The sequence below is a fragment of the Camponotus vicinus genome, unplaced genomic scaffold (genome assembly GCF_025532165.1).
Source record: "Camponotus vicinus isolate PSW18456_S1 unplaced genomic scaffold, iyCamVici1.0 SCAF_9, whole genome shotgun sequence".
In the NCBI taxonomy this organism is placed as follows: Eukaryota; Metazoa; Arthropoda; class Insecta; order Hymenoptera; family Formicidae; genus Camponotus; species Camponotus vicinus.
The window spans coordinates 6,913,798-6,933,098 of NW_028141981.1; the positions used below are offsets into that span (position 1 = coordinate 6,913,798).

The following is a 19,301-nucleotide window of genomic DNA, read 5'->3' on the forward strand; positions in this document are numbered from 1 at the left end:
GCATTTTATATATAAATGCGAAATATAGTTTATAATTATTGAGTAAATATTTAAATTTTTATGCAACCAAGAACACAGTTTAAAAAAATAAAGACGTGTTAACAAATGTTAATAAATTATAATAATAAATTATATAATAATATTACAATTACGTTTTTATTTTAAAGTAAAATAATAAATTAAATAATGGCGAATAATTTTATTTTAAAAAATTATTTTTATTTTTAATAAAATTATTTAGTGTCCTCAACAAAACTTATCCGCCCAAGATGTAAATGAAAAAGAATAAAAATCATGTAAATTTTGTTGAACAATTTTGTTATTTTTCTCGTTAGTAAAAGATGTCAGATGTGTTTCATTTTTTATATAATATATTATATATTATATCAAGTAACCTGCTGTCGAACAAAAATGTTGCTTAAAGAAAAATCTGCATGTAAAAAAATAGAAAATATTCAAAATAATGCAGATTTCACTGAAAAATATACATGATGACTTAGGAGCGTCTAAAGATAAATAGATTCGTGTGATATTGTCAGCCAATAAGAATAGGCAAATGAATCAACACTTTTAAGGATATATTTCCAAAATTTGTTTGTATTTGTCAGAAGTATACGTTTATCATTGTCGCTGTATCGTGTATGTATAGAGAACAGAAAGGCAACTACTTGGATCATATACTGCTAAAAGTAAGATATTCATATTGTAAAACCAATTTAGCATTTTAGTATCTTGCTTAACACAACGAACCTTATCTTAGCCTTTCATATAATACAATTATATAATATAATATATTAAGTTTTGTTAGGATAAAATTACCAGCATGTGATCATTATAATTTTTTGTACCGTTAAATTTATTCGAACCATTACGTACCGTCAAATTCGTTCGAACGTTATGTAACGGTCGAAATTTTGAAGTTACAGGTTATACAGATACTCGTTCTTTATATATTTTAACACTATCATATTGTATATATGCAACATATATACATTATACATTTCATATACATACACATATTGAGCGATATTTTCTTACTTTCTTCATCGAGATCGAAAATAAAATCTGAATTATTTACGAAAGGTACATTTATCGTCTTGATTTGCGTTATATTACAAATTCTTAATTAGAAATTCTTAATATAATATTTGTTTGTAAAATTACGGGATTTTAATCCTTTTGACAAGAAATTCTAGAGAAAAATACAAGTTTCATCAAAAGTAATAAGGAAGCATGTAGAAATTCTTTTACTGTAACCTTCTAAAACTCTTACAGTTGCTATGATTTTAAAAAATATAAGTATAAATAACAATAGCAAACATAAATATTTTGTTTTTTCGGAATATTTTAGATCTATTTGGCAGAAAAGATTATATTATTATTAATTTTCAAATATTTCAAATCTGATTACAAATATTTTAAACTTATTTATATTTTGAGTATGTATATGAATATATGTTGCATATGTACAATATGACAGTGTTAAAATATATAAAGCATGAATGTCCACAGAATCTGTATCTTCAAAACTTCGATCGAATTAACGGTATCTAACGGTTCGAACGAATTTGACGGTACAAAAAATTATAATGATCATATACTGTATTTTAAAACCAAATTGAATTTTTTCTTTAACATTTTTAATCACAACTATTTTTTTATTATTTTTATATATTAATATAAAAATATATTGTATTAATTTTTATACTTTTCATTCATTCAATGTCTCTTTTAATGTAATTTCGGTTAAGAAATTTATTTTTTTTGTTTTGCTTAAAATCTGTGTTATTGGATAAGCACGAAAAAAAATATGTATTAAATAAATGTTTTTTTCTTTTCTTTATTTTTTTTTATTTTCTTTTTTAAGGAATCGATATAACATCGTGATATGGGTTACGAAAACCGAATAAGAAAGATTCGATAAATTGCAATCTCAAATTTTATTCAAGTTTAAGAAGAAACGTGCTAAACAAGTATCCGCAATGTCTGTTGCTATAATAAAGAAAATCGGAAGGAGAATATTCAGTTCATTATATTCAGTAATAGCTTTTATTGTCTTTATCTCAACCGTATCAGGTAAGATAATAAGGTGTATAATACCTTGTATAAATATTTGCACAATCTTTGCTTGATATAAATCAGATTTATTTAGTTTATACTTATATTTGAAAGCACTTATTTAAAAAATGAAACTTAATCATTGTGTGATTTTTACGTTTCTCTTTCTTTCTTCCTTTCAATATATATCCAAAAATATATATATATAAAGAATAAATATATATATATATATATATATATATATATATATATAAAGAATAAATACAATTTATTAAAGAATAGCTATATAAAAATGTACATATATTCTAAATCTATATAGAGAAAAAGTAACGTGCGCGCGTACATAATACAGGCTTGTTACACACATGGATATACTTTTACTAATAATGTATATACATATATATGAGTATGTATACGTTAACTGTTAATAAGCTAAATTAATAATAACTATTATTTTTTGTAAAAAGATTAATGCACCAATAATGAATTTCATTTTATTAATAATATTATTAAATTTATATTCTTTTGTGAGATGAAAAAACAACGTTGATAAATTAATAACAATAGTGTCATCTCAATTTATACATTAAATTAATAATATGAATTATCTTTTAGTTTATATTACATTAGACATAACCAATGATAAAAAAGATACTAATGGAAAAGATGACGAAGATATATGGCGGTATAAAACCGATGATGGAAAGAAAGAAATACCAACTAATTTCACAGACACTGATAAGAATTCTAACGCTTATATTTATATTTATATTTTAAACTATTTCTTTATCGGTTTAGTCCTATTTCTAGCTTGTTTTGTGTTTTTTACGCTATGCAGGTAAATTTTATTTTTATACTTAATTAAATTAACGAAATTGTAATAAATATGTTATTATGTATATGCATCTCTGTGTATACATATGTATGGATGATAGCGTAAAATATGTGTGTATGGGAAGGGAGAGAGGCGTGGGTGGATATATGTATACATTAATGCAGTATGAGAAAAAAAATATTTTCATTTAAATTCATAATATTAATAAGAATTTAAGATATTATTGTCATAAATAATATTGTAATAAATATATGGATATTCAAATCAATATAAGTATTATATTAATCAATATAAGTATATTTCAAAATCAATATTTTAATTTTTCGAATGTAATGCTGTGTTATTTTATCATAAAAGTTATGAATAAGATTCAAGTAAATATAATCTCACGAATTTTATAATTATTTTATTGCTAATTATTAATTGTTATGTTGCAAGTATTGATTAATTTGTTACAAATCTTCTTATTATTAAAAATAGTTCTTTTAATTGTTTACGAATTTCGTTTACAAATGTAGTACGGATTGTATACGAGGTTGCCTAGAAATCTCATACAACTGGTTGTTCCGCCGCAATCAAGCTAGAGAAAATGAGCCAACTATCCATTATCGAGACGATAGAATTTATTGGAGAGAACGAGGGAATATACATCCAATCGAATATGTAAGTAAAATATACTAACTACTAGTAGTAAAATATACTACTAAAAATACCTAACCTAACCTAACCTATCAATAAGTAAATTAAACAGAAAAGTTATCTTAAATCGATACACTATTTTTTGAAACATAAAAATAAGAATAATCTAACCATACAAATGAGTATCATTATAAATATACAAGATGTTTCAGAAATAAATGATTGAAGTTTAGAAGTATATTCTAACTTGGCATATACAGATTTAAAAAAATTTATATAATTATGAAATGTAAATCAAGAAACATTTTCTTTTTAACATTAACATAACGTTTTGCTTATGGTATTTTATTTTCTAATTATTTATTATTTTAATAATATTAACAATATCCTTAATTTTGCAGACGTCAGATGAGGATGAACATTAATTCGGAAAGTTAACATTTTGCACATTATCGCAAAGAGTCACATATCTATAATATTGATAAGATTACCTAAGTACGTTATTAACCCTATTCTCAACTTCAAATCGTTTAGACAGCGCATATGTTGTTATGTACGATTAGTTTTTAAGATAGGATATATTTTAATAAATGTATAATATAACATAATTTCATAAACTAAGATAATTTTTTCATATTTATAAATTTTGAGAACTGCCAGATTGTGCGATTCAAAGATATAATAAATTAAAAATGTTTTATGTAATTTTAATAAATCAAGAAAGTAAAAATTAATTACTGCAAACGATCAAGTGATTAATTTTTTTCTGATTTATTATACAATTATTTTTGTAATAATTGTATTATTTTTACAATTTTGTTTTTCTCGAAATATAAAAATTTGGAAAAAATAATAAAATTGTTTTTACCTAACAAACAACAAACTTTTTTCAAATTTATATGTAACATATAATTTGCAAATAATTTGACATAATTAATATGTGTTAAATAAAATATGATATAAATAATTAATAATATAATTATAATTATTTAATTAATTATATATGTACTTATAATAATTCATTGTATATCATAAATTTAACTATTTATATAACTATTTACAGACATAATAATCCTATTTAATTTATTTATTTAATAATTATTATTATCGGTTTAATATAATAATTATTATTAAGTAATTGCTATAAAATATTTATAATATTGTATATTTAGAAATAATTAATATTTATATACCGTTATTTTATCTATCATATTATATAATATTATAAATAAAAAACTATAACACAGATATTGTAACATAAATAGTTAATTATTAATAATTAAAATGTATGTATGTTTTTATCGAACAATATAATTTAGCAATATTGACAATATTTAAAAATATATAGTTTGCACAAACATGCGTATTGTAAACGTCTGCTGTTTTGTATTAATCAATATATATTATGAATATATATTAATTTATATATATCCCTACTGTTGGCAAGACCTTTATATTTAACAAATATAATTTTTTTAAGTTAATTTTTTATAACTTTTTGTATTATAAAAGCGACATTTGTTTATATATTACATTATACCGTTACTTGTATCTTTATTGACGATCGTTTTGTATGTAATATATTGTACGATTCCACACTTTACAAAATACAAATTTGGAATGGTGATAAATTATTAATGTGTGTGTATTTTCTATCAAAAAATATATATCACCGAATTTAATATAAGAATTAATTATCGATTAACCATAAAGAATAATTTGTTTAACAATTAATTGTAATATAAAAATATTAGTCTTTATTCTGTTGCAGTTATAACTTAAAATTGATACATGCGGAAAGATTTTTTTAAAACTGTATATTCAATAATATTTATATTTTTTTTAAATAGTATTGAAATTAGGTATTAATATTAGAAAAAGGAATATTATTCATATCCGCCGCATAATTTGTTAATACACAAAAACAATTTCCCTTTTCTTAATTCTACAGATTAAAGAATATAATTTATAGATCGTATTAGAAATATATAATTTTATATCGGAATATAAAATAATTAATTACATTAATATACATTTATGATATTGTTTTTGATAGATGTAAAAGCATTAATTAACATTTGTTTGTATTGTAATCAACAGTGTCATAAAGTTTTTAAAATATTTATATAGATATGATAAATATAATATATATGCGAACGAGAGAGGCTTTCTCGCTATATAAGTTTGCAACTTACGACACGAAATAATATTCATCCAATATTCGGCATTTTATATAAATGCGAAATATAGTTTATAATTATTGAGTAAATATTTAAATTTTTATGCAACCAAGAACACAGTTTAAAAAAATAAAGACGTGTTAACAAATGTTAATAAATTAATTATAATAATAAATTATATAATAATATTACAATTACGTATTTATTTTAAAGTAAAATAATAAATTAAATAATGGCGAATAATTTTATTTTAAAAAATTATTTTTATTTTTAATAAAATTATTTAGTGTCCTCAACAAAACTTATCCGCTCAAGATGTAAATGAAAAAGAATGAAAATCATGTAAATTTTGTTGAACAATTTTGTTATTTTTCTCGTTAGTAAAAGATGTCAGATGTGTTTCATTTTTTATATAATATATTATATATTATATCAAGTAACCTGCTGTCGAACAAAAATGTTGCTTAAAGAAAAATCTGCATGTAAAAAAATAGAAAATATTCAAAATAATGCAGATTTCACTGAAAAATATACATGATGACTTAGGAGCGTCTAAAGATAAATAGATTCGTGTGATATTGTCAGCCAATAAGAATAGGCAAATGAATCAACACTTTTAAGGATATATTTCCAAAATTTGTTTGTATTTGTCAGAAGTATACGTTTATCATTGTCGCTGTATCGTGTATGTATAGAGAACAGAAAGGCAACTACTTGGATCATATACTGCTAAAAGTAAGATATTCATATTATAAAACCAATTTAGCATTTTAGTATCTTGCTTAACACAACGAACCTTATCTTAGCCTTTCATATAATACAATTATATAATATAATATGTTAAGTTTTGTTAGGATAAAATTACCAGCATGTGATCATTATAATTTTTTGTACCGTTAAATTTATTCGAACCATTACGTACCGTCAAATTCGTTCGAACGTTATGTAACGGTCGAAATTTTGAAGTTACAGGTTATACAGATACTCGTTCTTTATATATTTTAACACTATCATATTGTATATATGCAACATATATACATTATACATTTCATATACATACACATATTGAGCGATATTTTCTTACTTTCTTCATCGAAAATAAAATCTGAATTATTTACGAAAGGTACATTTATCGTCTTGATTTGCGTTATATTACAAATTCTTAATTAGAAATTCTTAATATAATATTTGTTTGTAAAATTACGGGATTTTAATCCTTTTGACAAGAAATTCTAGAGAAAAATACAAGTTTCATCAAAAGTAATAAGGAAGCATGTAGAAATTCTTTTACTATAACCTTCTAAAACTCTTACAGTTGCTATGATTTTAAAAAATATAAGTATAAATAACAATAGCAAACATAAATATTTTGTTTTTTCGGAATATTTTAGATCTATTTGGCAGAAAAGATTATATTATTATTAATTTTCAAATATTTCAAATCTGATTACAAATATTTTAAACTTATTTATATTTTGAGTATGTATATGAATATATGTTGCATATGTACAATATGACAGTGTTAAAATATATAAAGCATGAATGTCCACAGAATCTGTATCTTCAAAACTTCGATCGAATTAACGGTATCTAACGGTTCGAACAAATTTGACGGTACAAAAAATTATAATGATCATATACTGTATTTTAAAACCAAATTGAATTTTTTCTTTAACATTTTTAATCACAACTATTTTTTTATTATTTTTATATATTAATATAAAAATATATTGTATTAATTTTTATACTTTTCATTCATTCAATGTCTCTTTTAATGTAATTTCGGTTAAGAAATTTATTTTTTTTGTTTTGCTTAAAATCTGTGTTATTGGATAAGCACGAAAAAAAATATGTATTAAATAAATGTTTTTTTCTTTTCTTTATTTTTTTTTATTTTCTTTTTTAAGGAATCGATATAACATCGTGATATGGGTTACGAAAACCGAATAAGAAAGATTCGATAAATTGCAATCTCAAATTTTATTCAAGTTTAAGAAGAAACGCGCTAAACAAGTATCCGCAATGTCTGTTGCTATAATAAAGAAAATCGGAAGAAGAATATTCAGTTCATTATATTCAGTAATAGTTTTTATTGTCTTTATCTCAACCGTATCAGGTAAGATAATAAGGTGTATAATACCTTGTATAAATATTTGTACTATCTTTGCTTGATATAAATCAGATTTATTTAGTTTATACTTATATTTGAAAGCGAAACTTATTTAAAAAATGAAACTTAATCATTGTGTGATTTTTACTTTTCTCTTTCTTTCCTTCATTCAATATTTTTCCAAAAATATATATATATGTATAAAGAATAAATACAATTTATTAAAGAATAGCTATATAAAAATATACATATAAAATATATAGTCTAAATCTGTATACAGAAAAAGTAACGTGCGCGCGCGCATAATACAGGCTTGTTACACACATGGATATACTTTTACTAATAATGTATATACATATATATGGGTATATATACGTTAACTGTTAATAAGCTAAATTAATAATAACTATTATTTTTTGTAAAAAGATTAATGCACCAATAATGAATTTCATTTTATTAATAATATTATTAAATTTATATTCTTTTGTGAGATGAAAAAACAACGTTGATAAATTAATAACAATAGTGTCATCTCAATTTATACATTAAATTAATAATATGAATTATCTTTTAGTTTATATTACATTAGACATAACCAATGATAAAAACGATAATAATGGAAAAAATTACGAAGATATATGGACGATATATGAAGACGATGTTATAAAAAAAAAAGTAACACCAACTGTTTTCATAGACCGTAAAAAGCCTAATGCGGATTTTCATTTTCATCTTCATGGCGGTTTGATACTAATTCTAGCTTGTTGTATTATTCTTATGTTAATATTAAACTTTTGTTGGAGGTAAATTTTGTTTTTATACTTAATTAAATTAACAAAATTATAAATGTGTTATTATATGTACGCATATCTGTGTACACATATGAATGGATGATCGTGTAATATGTGTGTGTGTGGGAAGGAAGGGGGCGTTGGTGGGTGAGTGAGTGTGTCACATACATATCTATACAGTAATGCAGTACAAGAAAAAAAATATTTTGATTTAAATTCATAATATTAATAAGAATTTAAGATATTATTGTCATGTAATAAATATATGGATATTCAAATCAATATAAGTATTATATTAATCAATATAAGTATAATATTTTAAAATCAATATTTTGATTTTTCGAATGTAATGCTGTGTTATTATTTTATCATAAAAGTTATGAATAAGATTCAAATAAATATAATATCACGAATTTTATAATTATTTTATTGCTAATTATTAATTATATTATGTTGCAAGTATTGATTAATTTGTTACAAATCTTCTTATTATTAAAAATAGTTCTTTTAATTGTTTACGAATTTCGTTTACAAATGTAGTACGGATTGTATACGAGGTTGCCTAGAAATCTCATACAACTGGTTGTTCCGCCGCAATCAAGCTAGAGAAAATGAGCCAGCTGTCCATTATCGAGACGACAGAATTTATTGGAGAGAACGAGGGAATATGCATCCAATCGAATATGTAAGTAAAATATACTAACTACTAGTAGTAAAATATACTACTAAAAATACCTAACCTAACCTAACCTATCAATAAGTAAATTAAACAGAAAAGTTATCTTAAATCGATACACTATTTTTTGAAACATAAAAATAAGAATAATCTAACCATACAAATGAGTATCATTATAAATATACAAGATGTTTCAGAAATAAATGATTGAAGTTTAGAAGTATATTCTAACTTGGCATATACAGATTTAAAAAAATTTATATAATTATGAAATGTAAATCAAGAAACATTTTCTTTTTAACATTAACATAACGTTTTGCTTATGGTATTTTATTTTCTAATTATTTATTATTTTAATAATATTAACAATATCCTTAATTTTGCAGACGTCAGATGAGGATGAACATTAATTCGGAAAGTTAACATTTTGCACATTATCGCAAAGAGTCACATATCTATAATATTGATAAGATTACCTAAGTACGTTATTAACCCTATTCTCAACTTCAAATCGTTTAGACAGCGCATATGTTGTTATGTACGATTAGTTTTTAAGATAGGATATATTTTAATAAATGTATAATATAACATAATTTCATAAACTAAGATAATTTTTTCATATTTATAAATTTTGAGAACTGCCAGATTGTGCGATTCAAAGATATAATAAATTAAAAATGTTTTATGTAATTTTAATAAATCAAGAAAGTAAAAATTAATTACTGCAAACGATCAAGTGATTAATTTTTTTCTGATTTATTATACAATTATTTTTGTAATAATTGTATTATTTTTACAATTTTGTTTTTCTTGAAATATAAAAATTTGGAAAAAATAATAAAATTGTTTTTACCTAACAAAGAACAAACTTTTTTCAAATTTATATGTAACATATAATTTGCAAATAATTTGACATAATGAATATGTGTTAAATAAAATATGATATAAATAATTAATGATATAATTATAATTATTTAATATAATTAATTATAATTAATTAAATATGTACTTATAATTATTCATTGTATATCATAAATTTAACTATTTATATAACTATTTACAGACACAATAATCCTATTTAATTTATCTATTTAATAATTATTATTATCGGTTTAATATAATAATTATTATTAAGTAATTGCTATAAAATATTTATAATATTGTATATAATATTGTATATTTAGAAATAATTAATATTTATATACCGTTATTTTATCTATCATATTATATAATACTATAAATAAAAAACTATAACACAGATATTGTAACATAAATAGTTACTTATTAATAATTAAAATGTATGTATGTTTTTATCGAACAATATAATTTAGCAATATTGACAATATTTAAAAATATATAGTTCGTACAAACATGCGTATTATAAATGTCTGCTCTTTTGTATTAATCAATATGTATTATGAATATATATTAATTTATACATATCCCTACTGTTGGCAAGACTTTTATATTTAACAAATATAATTTTTTTAAGTTAATTTTTTATAACTTTTTGTATTATAAAAGCGACATTTGTTTATATATTACATTATACCGTTACTTGTATCTTTATTGACGATCGTTTTGTATGTAATATATTGTACGATTCCACACTTTACAAAATACAAATTTGGAATGGTGATAAATTATTAATGTGTGTGTATTTTCTATCAAAAAATATATATCACCGAATTTAATATCAGAATTAATTATCGATTAATCATAAAGAATAATTCGTTTATCAATTAATTGTAATATAAAAATATTAGTCTTTATTCTGTTGCAATTATAATTTAAAATTGATGCATGCGGAAAAATTTTTTGAACCTGTATATTCAATCATGTTTATATTTTTTTAAATAGTGTTGAAATTAGGTATTAATATTAGAAGAAGGAATATTATTCATATCCACGGCATAATTTGTTGATACACAAAAACAATTTCCCTTTTCTTAGCTCTACAGATTAAAGAATATAATTTATAGATCGTATTACAAATATATTATAATGGAATATGAAATAACTAATTATATTAATATACATTTATGATATTGTTTTTGATAGATGTAAAAGTATTAATTAACATTTGTTTGTATTTTAATCAACAGTGTCATAAAGTTTTTAAAATATTTATATAGATATGATAAATATAATATATATGCGAACAAGAGAGGCTTTCTCGCTATATAAGTTTGCAACTTACGGCACGAAATAATATTCATCCAATATTCGGCATTTTATATATAAATGCGAAATATAGTTTATAATTATTGAGTAAATATTTAAATTTTTATGCAACCAAGAACACAGTTTAAAAAAATAAAGACGTGTTAACAAATGTTAATAAATTATAATAATAAATTATATAATAATATTACAATTACGTTTTTATTTTAAAGTAAAATAATAAATTAAATAATGGCGAATAATTTTATTTTAAAAAATTATTTTTATTTTTAATAAAATTATTTAGTGTCCTCAACAAAACTTATCCGCCCAAGATGTAAATGAAAAAGAATAAAAATCATGTAAATTTTGTTGAACAATTTTGTTATTTTTCTCGTTAGTAAAAGATGTCAGATGTGTTTCATTTTTTATATAATATATTATATATTATATCAAGTAACCTGCTGTCGAACAAAAATGTTGCTTAAAGAAAAATCTGCATGTAAAAAAATAGAAAATATTCAAAATAATGCAGATTTCACTGAAAAATATACATGATGACTTAGGAGCGTCTAAAGATAAATAGATTCGTGTGATATTGTCAGCCAATAAGAATAGGCAAATGAATCAACACTTTTAAGGATATATTTCCAAAATTTGTTTGTATTTGTCAGAAGTATACGTTTATCATTGTCGCTGTATCGTGTATGTATAGAGAACAGAAAGGCAACTACTTGGATCATATACTGCTAAAAGTAAGATATTCATATTGTAAAACCAATTTAGCATTTTAGTATCTTGCTTAACACAACGAACCTTATCTTAGCCTTTCATATAATACAATTATATAATATAATATATTAAGTTTTGTTAGGATAAAATTACCAGCATGTGATCATTATAATTTTTTGTACCGTTAAATTTATTCGAACCATTACGTACCGTCAAATTCGTTCGAACGTTATGTAACGGTCGAAATTTTGAAGTTACAGGTTATACAGATACTCGTTCTTTATATATTTTAACACTATCATATTGTATATATGCAACATATATACATTATACATTTCATATACATACACATATTGAGCGATATTTTCTTACTTTCTTCATCGAGATCGAAAATAAAATCTGAATTATTTACGAAAGGTACATTTATCGTCTTGATTTGCGTTATATTACAAATTCTTAATTAGAAATTCTTAATATAATATTTGTTTGTAAAATTACGGGATTTTAATCCTTTTGACAAGAAATTCTAGAGAAAAATACAAGTTTCATCAAAAGTAATAAGGAAGCATGTAGAAATTCTTTTACTGTAACCTTCTAAAACTCTTACAGTTGCTATGATTTTAAAAAATATAAGTATAAATAACAATAGCAAACATAAATATTTTGTTTTTTCGGAATATTTTAGATCTATTTGGCAGAAAAGATTATATTATTATTAATTTTCAAATATTTCAAATCTGATTACAAATATTTTAAACTTATTTATATTTTGAGTATGTATATGAATATATGTTGCATATGTACAATATGACAGTGTTAAAATATATAAAGCATGAATGTCCACAGAATCTGTATCTTCAAAACTTCGATCGAATTAACGGTATCTAACGGTTCGAACGAATTTGACGGTACAAAAAATTATAATGATCATATACTGTATTTTAAAACCAAATTGAATTTTTTCTTTAACATTTTTAATCACAACTATTTTTTTATTATTTTTATATATTAATATAAAAATATATTGTATTAATTTTTATACTTTTCATTCATTCAATGTCTCTTTTAATGTAATTTCGGTTAAGAAATTTATTTTTTTTGTTTTGCTTAAAATCTGTGTTATTGGATAAGCACGAAAAAAAATATGTATTAAATAAATGTTTTTTTCTTTTCTTTATTTTTTTATTTTCTTTTTTAAGGAATCGATATAACATCGTGATATGGGTTACGAAAACCGAATAAGAAAGATTCGATAAATTGCAATCTCAAATTTTATTCAAGTTTAAGAAGAAACGCGCTAAACAAGTATCCGCAATGTCTGTTGCTATAATAAAGAAAATCGGAAGGAGAATATTCAGTTCATTATATTCAGTAATAGCTTTTATTGTCTTTATCTTAACCGTATCAGGTAAGATAATAAGGTGTATAATACCTTGTATAAATATTTGCACAATCTTTGCTTGATATAAATCAGATTTATTTAGTTTATACTTATATTTGAAAGCACTTATTTAAAAAATGAAACTTAATCATTGTGTGATTTTTACGTTTCTCTTTCTTTCTTCCTTTCAATATATATCCAAAAATATATATATATATATATATATATAAAGAATAAATACAATTTATTAAAGAATAGCTATATAAAAATGTACATATATTCTAAATCTATATAGAGAAAAAGTAACGTGCGCGCGTACATAATATAGGCTTGTTACACACATGGATATACTTTTACTAATAATGTATATACATATATATGAGTATGTATACGTTAACTGTTAATAAGCTAAATTAATAATAACTATTATTTTTTGTAAAAAGATTAATGCACCAATAATGAATTTCATTTTATTAATAATATTATTAAATTTATATTCTTTTGTGAGATGAAAAAACAACGTTGATAAATTAATAACAATAGTGTCATCTCAATTTATACATTAAATTAATAATATGAATTATCTTTTAGTTTATATTACATTAGACATAACCAATGATAAAAAAGATACTAATGGAAAAGATGACGAAGATATATGGCGGTATAAAACCGATGATGGAAAGAAAGAAATACCAACTAATTTCATAGACACTGATAAGGATTCTAACACTTATATTTATAATTATATTTTAAAGTATTTCTATATCGGTTTAGTCCTATTTCTAGCTTGTTTTGTGTTTTTTACGCTATGCAGGTAAATTTTATTTTTATACTTAATTAAATTAACGAAATTGTAATAAATATGTTATTATGTATATGCATCTCTGTGTATACATATGTATGGATGATAGCGTAAAATATGTGTGTATGGGAAGGGAGAGAGGCGTGGGTGGATATATGTATACATTAATGCAGTATAAGAAAAAAAATATTTTGATTTAAATTCATAATATTAATAAGAATTTAAGATATTATTGTCATGTAATAAATATATGGATATTCAAATCAATATAAGTATTATATTAATCAATATAAGTATAATATTTTAAAATCAATATTTTAATTTTTCGAATGTAATGCTGTGTTATTATTTTATCATAAAAGTTATGAATAAGATTCAAATAAATATAATATCACGAATTTTATAATTATTTTATTGCTAATTATTAATTGTTATGTTGCAAGTATTGATTAATTTGTTACAAATCTTCTTATTATTAAAAATAGTTCTTTTAATTGTTTACGAATTTCGTTTACAAATGTAGTACGGATTGTATACGAGGTTGCCTAGAAATCTCATACAACTGGTTGTTCCGCCGCAATCAAGCTAGAGAAAATGAGCCAGCTGTCCATTATCGAGACAACAGAATTTATTGGATAGAACGAGGGAATATGCATCCAATCGAATATGTAAGTAAAATATACTAACTACTAGTAGTAAAATATACTACTAAAAATACCTAACCTAACCTAACCTATCAATAAGTAAATTAAACAGAAAAGTTATCTTAAATCGATACACTATTTTTTGAAACATAAAAATAAGAATAATCTAACCATACAAATGAGTATCATTATAAATATACAAGATGTTTCAGAAATAAATGATTGAAGTTTAGAAGTATATTCTAACTTGGCATATACAGATTTAAAAAAATTTATATAATTATGAAATGTAAATCAAGAAACATTTTCTTTTTAACATTAACATAACGTTTTGCTTATGGTATTTTATTTTCTAATTATTTATTATTTTAATAATATTAACAATATCCTTAATTTTGCAGACGTCAGATGAGGATGAACATTAATTCGGAAAGTTAACATTTTGCACATTATCGCAAAGAGTCACATATCTATAATATTGATAAGATTACCTAAGTACGTTATTAACCCTATTCTCAACTTCAAATCGTTTAGACAGCGCATATGTTGTTATGTACGATTAGTTTTTAAGATAGGATATATTTTAATAAATGTATAATATAACATAATTTCATAAACTAAGATAATTTTTTCATATTTATAAATTTTGAGAACTGCCAGATTGTGCGATTCAAAGATATAATAAATTAAAAATGTTTTATGTAATTTTAATAAATCAAGAAAGTAAAAATTAATTACTGCAAACGATCAAGTGATTAATTTTTTTCTGATTTATTATACAATTATTTTTGTAATAATTGTATTATTTTTACAATTTTGTTTTTCTCGAAATATAAAAATTTGGAAAAAATAATAAAATTGTTTTTACCTAACAAAGAACAAACTTTTTTCAAATTTATATGTAACATATAATTTGCAAATAATTTGACATAATTAATATGTGTTAAATAAAATATGATATAAATAATTAATGATATAAGTATAATTATTTAATTAATTATATATGTACTTATAATTATTCATTGTATATCATAAATTTAACTATTTATATAACTATTTACAGACACAATAATCCTATTTAATTTATTTATTTAATAATTATTATTATCGGTTTAATATAATAATTATTATTAAGTAATTGCTATAAAATATTTATAATATTGTATATAATATTGTATATTTAGAAATAATTAATATTTATATACCGTTATTTTATCTATCATATTATATAATATTATAAATAAAAAACTATAACACAGATATTGTAACATAAATAGTTAATTATTAATAATTAAAATGTATGTATGTTTTTATCGAACAATATAATTTAGCAATATTGACAATATTTAAAAATATATAGTTCGTACAAACATGCGTATTATAAATGTCTGCTCTTTTGTATTAATCAATATATATTATGAATATATATTAATTTATACATATCCCTACTGTTGGCAAGACTTTTATATTTAACAAATATAATTTTTTTAAGTTAATTTTTTATAACTTTTTGTATTATAAAAGCGACATTTGTTTATATATTACATTATACCGTTACTTGTATCTTTATTGACGATCGTTTTGTATGTAATATATTGTACGATTCCACACTTTACAAAATACAAATTTGGAATGGTGATAAATTATTAATGTGTGTGTATTTTCTATCAAAAAATATATATCACCGAATTTAATATCAGAATTAATTATCGATTAATCATAAAGAATAATTCGTTTATCAATTAATTGTAATATAAAAATATTAGTCTTTATTCTGTTGCAATTATAATTTAAAATTGATGCATGCGGAAAAATTTTTTGAACCTGTATATTCAATAATGTTTATATTTTTTTAAATAGTGTTGAAATTAGGTATTAATATTAGAAGAAGGAATATTATTCATATCCACGGCATAATTTGTTGATACACAAAAACAATTTCCCTTTTCTTAGCTCTACAGATTAAAGAATATAATTTATAGATCGTATTACAAATATATTATAATGGAATATGAAATAACTAATTATATTAATATACATTTATGATATTGTTTTTGATAGATGTAAAAGTATTAATTAACATTTGTTTGTATTTTAATCAACAGTGTCATAAAATTTTTAAAATATTTATATAGATATGATAAATAATAAATATATAAATAATATATATACGAACAAGAGATTCTCTCTCTATATAAGTTTGCAACTTTCGGCACGAAATAATATTCATCCAACAATATTCGGCATTTTAAATGCGAAACACATTTATAATTATTGACTAAATATTCAAATTTCTATGCAACAAACAACGCAGTCTAAGAAAATAAAGACGTGTTAAAAAATATTAATAAATTAATAAATGTAATTAATATAACAAATACGTACTTCTTTTAAATGAATAAATTAAATTTTAGATACTATGATCACATTATAGTCATTTGTGTTTATTCCAGTTTAAAAATTAAAATTTATCGTCAAAATTGATGTTATTATTGTATTTTTCTTATTTGTTTTTTTTCACAATTATAATATTTGATGCTCCCAAATAATAAAGATTAAGAATTATAATTGAATAATAATAGATAACTTTTATTTTCAAGAATTATTTTTATTTTTGATAAAATTATTTAGTATCTTTCTAAAGAAAAATTACCCGCTTTAGATTTAAAATAAAGAGAATAAAAATTATATTATTTTTGCTGAATAATTTTGTTATTTTTTTTTGTTAATAAAAAATATGGAATGTGTTTTGTTTTTTTATATATAGATTTCAATGTATGATACTCGATTAAACTGCAGACAAACAAGAATATCCGTTAAGGAATCTACAAGTGGCAGAAAAAAATAGAAAACATTCAACATAATATCGATTCCATTAAAAAATATATATATGATGACTCATGAGCATCTGCAGACAATTTTATAAGATATTGACAGTCGATTAATGTTAACCGAATGGACCAATTAGCATTCTACAAGAATATCGTTTATATTTTTCAGAAATCATACATCTATCATTGTCTCGTGTATAAAGAACAAAGAGGCAACGATTTGAGAGTGAGAGAGAGAGAGAGAGAATCACTTTTAGTAAAATTAAGTAATTACCTTACGACTGCTCGATGCTTTCCTTTTGCTCTTGCTCCTGTATGTAACACTAGCATTCGCACAACACTCCCGAAAACACGATTAATTATAATCGCGCGACACTTTGCACGGCACTCCCGATATTAATTGCACGCGCACTTTTATTATATTGCGAAAGAATAATAAAAAAACTATCGTATGATGATTTTATAATTCCTATCACATCCGCTTTCCTTTCTACTTGAAATGAGATAAAACACGCGAAATAACTCAATCTAACCTGACTTCACGTACCGCGACAAAAACGGTTCTCGCCTTATGTTTAATCGCGAGTAATAATCAGACACGCGAACTAATAATCTCTATTTATAATAATTGTATAACACTAACGTTTAATGTTACCCGGTAACTTCCGTACGCGATCGCGTTTCGAAGCGTAATTCGACGATGTCTAGAACATAACTTACGGCCGTGAATCTTGCCGAGTGAATGACGCCGAAGACGACCGCGCGTAAACAACGGTGACCTAGCTATAGTACTGGAAAAAACAAATACCGAATATCGTGTCAGTTTGTCCCGTGCCGTTGATACTTAACATACGTGTCAAAATAATATATGCCGAATATATTCCGTTTCTTGATTTCCAAATTAATTATAATAACCAATTAAAATATATCGCGATCTCTCTCGTTCTTTCTTTCGTTACTTCAATCATGATTTTGTATTACTACGCATTTTCAAATTGGACGGTTAACTACACTTTTACACATAATTAATTACACTTTTTCAAATTGACGAGTGCGATGCAAGATAATTAATAAATAAGCTAATTATTAAACGTTCAGTACATTATATCATTTCTTCGTTATTTAAATCGTTCGGCGAATTTTATATTTCTACGCGTTTTCAATCTGAATAAGACGGGCAAGTTACTTTATTAAAAGTGCCGCGCAATTATATTCTGTTTATTAGTGTGCGCGCGCAATCATAATTAACGTCTTCGCGAGTGAGTATCGTATGAATGTCGTAGATTGTTTTATTACGTTCTTTACAGGCGACAATTGCTTACATTCGAATATATCGCATATCGCGCTTTAAGCTTCGCCGATTTAAAAACATTAGCCACTTTCGATGTGAGATAATACGCAGTAATACGCAAGATTAAAAGAGAGAGAGAGAGAGAGAGAGACAGAGAGAGGAAGGGAG

The 19,301-nt window shown here is 22.7% G+C and overlaps 1 protein-coding gene and 3 long non-coding RNA genes across 4 annotated transcripts in view; 3 read left to right on the forward strand and 1 right to left on the reverse strand.

The window, feature by feature from the left end:
* The window catches only part of LOC145976859 (uncharacterized), a 77,110-nt gene extending 58,559 nt beyond the window's left edge, over positions 1-18,551 (reverse strand). The window contains exon 1 of the long non-coding RNA XR_014440329.1: positions 18,117-18,551. This is a non-coding gene — a long non-coding RNA (uncharacterized LOC145976859). The remainder of the gene's footprint in view (positions 1-18,116) is intronic.
* On the forward strand, positions 612-4,295 carry LOC145977345 (uncharacterized). Its single transcript, XM_083109247.1, has 5 exons — positions 612-689; positions 1,868-2,076; positions 2,674-2,896; positions 3,412-3,556; positions 3,934-4,295. The coding sequence occupies exons 2-5, from the start codon at positions 1,983-1,985 to the stop codon at positions 3,955-3,957; spliced, it is 486 nt and encodes a 161-aa protein (XP_082965373.1). The 5' UTR covers positions 612-689; positions 1,868-1,982; the 3' UTR covers positions 3,958-4,295.
* On the forward strand, positions 8,458-9,926 carry LOC145976582 (uncharacterized). Its single transcript, XR_014440273.1, has 3 exons — positions 8,458-8,625; positions 9,154-9,298; positions 9,676-9,926. It is a non-coding gene; the product is annotated as an uncharacterized LOC145976582 (long non-coding RNA).
* On the forward strand, positions 14,333-15,537 carry LOC145976754 (uncharacterized). The gene is made up of 3 exons (XR_014440303.1): positions 14,333-14,379; positions 14,891-15,035; positions 15,413-15,537. It is a non-coding gene; the product is annotated as an uncharacterized LOC145976754 (long non-coding RNA).
* Positions 18,552-19,301: the final 750 nt, after the last annotated feature.

Coding starts and splice junctions, on each gene's coding strand:
- LOC145977345 (XM_083109247.1), top strand. CDS start 1,983: ATGTCTGTTGCTATAATAAAGAAAATCGGAAGGAGAATATTCAGTTCA. Junction 2,077..2,673: donor CTTTATCTCAACCGTATCAG/GTAAGATAATAA, acceptor ATTATCTTTTAG/TTTATATTACATTAGACATA. Junction 3,557..3,933: donor ATATACATCCAATCGAATAT/GTAAGTAAAATA, acceptor TTAATTTTGCAG/ACGTCAGATGAGGATGAACA.